This window comes from Aptenodytes forsteri, unplaced genomic scaffold (assembly GCF_000699145.1).
Source record: "Aptenodytes forsteri isolate BGI_AS27 unplaced genomic scaffold, ASM69914v1 Scaffold255, whole genome shotgun sequence".
In the NCBI taxonomy this organism is placed as follows: Eukaryota; Metazoa; Chordata; class Aves; order Sphenisciformes; family Spheniscidae; genus Aptenodytes; species Aptenodytes forsteri.
Genome location: NW_008794888.1, coordinates 3,317,990 through 3,319,846, shown reverse-complemented (window position 1 = coordinate 3,319,846; position 1,857 = coordinate 3,317,990). Strand labels below are relative to the sequence as shown.

General features: G+C 39.4%; 1 protein-coding gene across 3 annotated transcripts in view; it reads right to left on the bottom strand.

The window, feature by feature from the left end:
- The window catches only part of RBMS1 (RNA binding motif single stranded interacting protein 1), a 117,087-nt gene extending 116,970 nt beyond the window's left edge, over positions 1-117 (bottom strand). For all 3 annotated transcript variants that reach the window (XM_019470942.1, XM_019470943.1, XM_019470944.1), the window contains exon 1: positions 48-117. In XM_019470942.1, coding sequence (XP_019326487.1) covers positions 48-101 — 54 coding nt within the window. In that variant the 5' untranslated portion in view covers positions 102-117. The remainder of the gene's footprint in view (positions 1-47) is intronic.
- Between the last annotated feature and the right edge of the window lie 1,740 nt (positions 118-1,857).

The following is a 1,857-nucleotide window of genomic DNA, read 5'->3' as shown; positions in this document are numbered from 1 at the left end:
AACTTTTCCCTTACCTTGACGGAGAGCGGCGGTAGCAACAGACTGACCAGAGACACGGGAGGATTTTTAAACCTTGAGGCTCTTGCAAGCCCGTCGGCCATCTTGTTTATCAGCTGTGAACTCGCCGAGAACAAGCCCGTAAGGAAAGCTCATACGCTAAAATTACCCACTAGAGGGAGCCCATAAATCCCTGTGATAGGAAGAATAAAAGTATATTCAATTAGGGAAATTGCATTTTTACTTATTCGGAAAGTTTGTATATGATGTATTTAGAACACTTCACCACCCACCCACAACCTCCAGCTCTGCAGAGAGCTGCCTCTCTATATTGCCAACAGCCTCACTGACTCATCGCAATATATAAAGCAACCTTGAAGTTTTGAGGCTATCGCTGTTACGCAGTATTTATATAAACTCACCAGTTCATAACGCACTTTAAAATAGCATAGAAGTCAAAACTCTCCCTAAAATACTTTCTATGTGCGTATGCTTAGTCTGAAAGGCAGATACATGTGCACGCACACAAGCAGAATGCAGATCCCAAACACCCATTTTTTCAACCCTAGCAAGGCTCCCCTGGCAGATGTGCTGGAACAGGGACTAAATTCTGGTTTTGCTAAAATCATCAGATATTTTACCTCTGAATCCAGTGGGAGCAGATTTCACTCTAGCTGCACCGAACTGGAGGGGTCCCTACGCACTTCTCCAAACCACGGGCTCTAGGGTTTCACACAATTTGCAGGAATGAGGCAGCTCTTGGGCCAGGCCATCAGCTAAACAAGCTGTTAGAGATGAGTACAGTCCTGGGATGCATTTGTCAGTTAATTTCCATCCATCCAAAATGCTCTTCAGCACCTTCACAAAGTGGGTTTTGTGCAGAAGGGATGTGTTTTGCCTTTATCAAATGAACTAACAGCCTGACTAGAAGTTTCTGCTTTTCCCATTCAACATTTCTCCTTAGGAAATACAGTTGCTACAAGAAGGGAAAAGAAGAGAAAACACTTTGCACAACAGCTTGAGACATACATTTGAGCAGTAAAAAGGCACTGTTTGTGACAATAGATTGGAGTCTATTCATATCAAGTTTGACAATACATGCTTTTATTTCAGCATCCACTGAAATCCATATTATTACCCATTTGCTTAAAACTTTAGTAACATTGCTGATATGCTCGGAATATCATTTATCATTTTAATCAAGTATCTGTTACTCCACCATTACAGTTTACTACTCCTCAGATTCTAACCTGTACACTAATTTTGAACTTTCTTTCAACAAAAGGACTACAGTACAAATATCCAAGTATCCAAAGCCAATAGAAAAGGGAGATGAAAACATACATAGTTCAAAGTTTGTCCTTTTGAGCCCCCTAGCAAAAAAGGACACTCGTGATAAAGGGGTCTAGTGGTTAACATACCACGCTAGAATGCATGAGAGCTATATAGGTTCTGTTCTACTTCTGCCACTGCATGATTCCCTCCACTGTGCATTCATTCCTCTGCAGTAAAATACACTGATAATCCTGGGGTCATACTTTAAAGCTATTTTGAACCGATCAATGAAAAAGGAGGCATTAATACTATGATATTAGAGCTGTGGTTGCTCTTTACCTACTGTTACTTTTCTGTTCATATTTGAACATTTAAAAAAAACTGTTATTGCATACACTTCTAGCAACATTTTTTTACCCTTGGAATTTAAATAAGATTTTATGTACTTTGAACTTTTATTTGATCCATTATTGGTTATTAATATTGACTTTAAAGCATTTCTGCTTGTACACATGTAGCACAACCCAAACAGTATAACAGCTGATTGTTTTGTCTGTGTTTCATGTTACCTGTTTGGAATCTTGA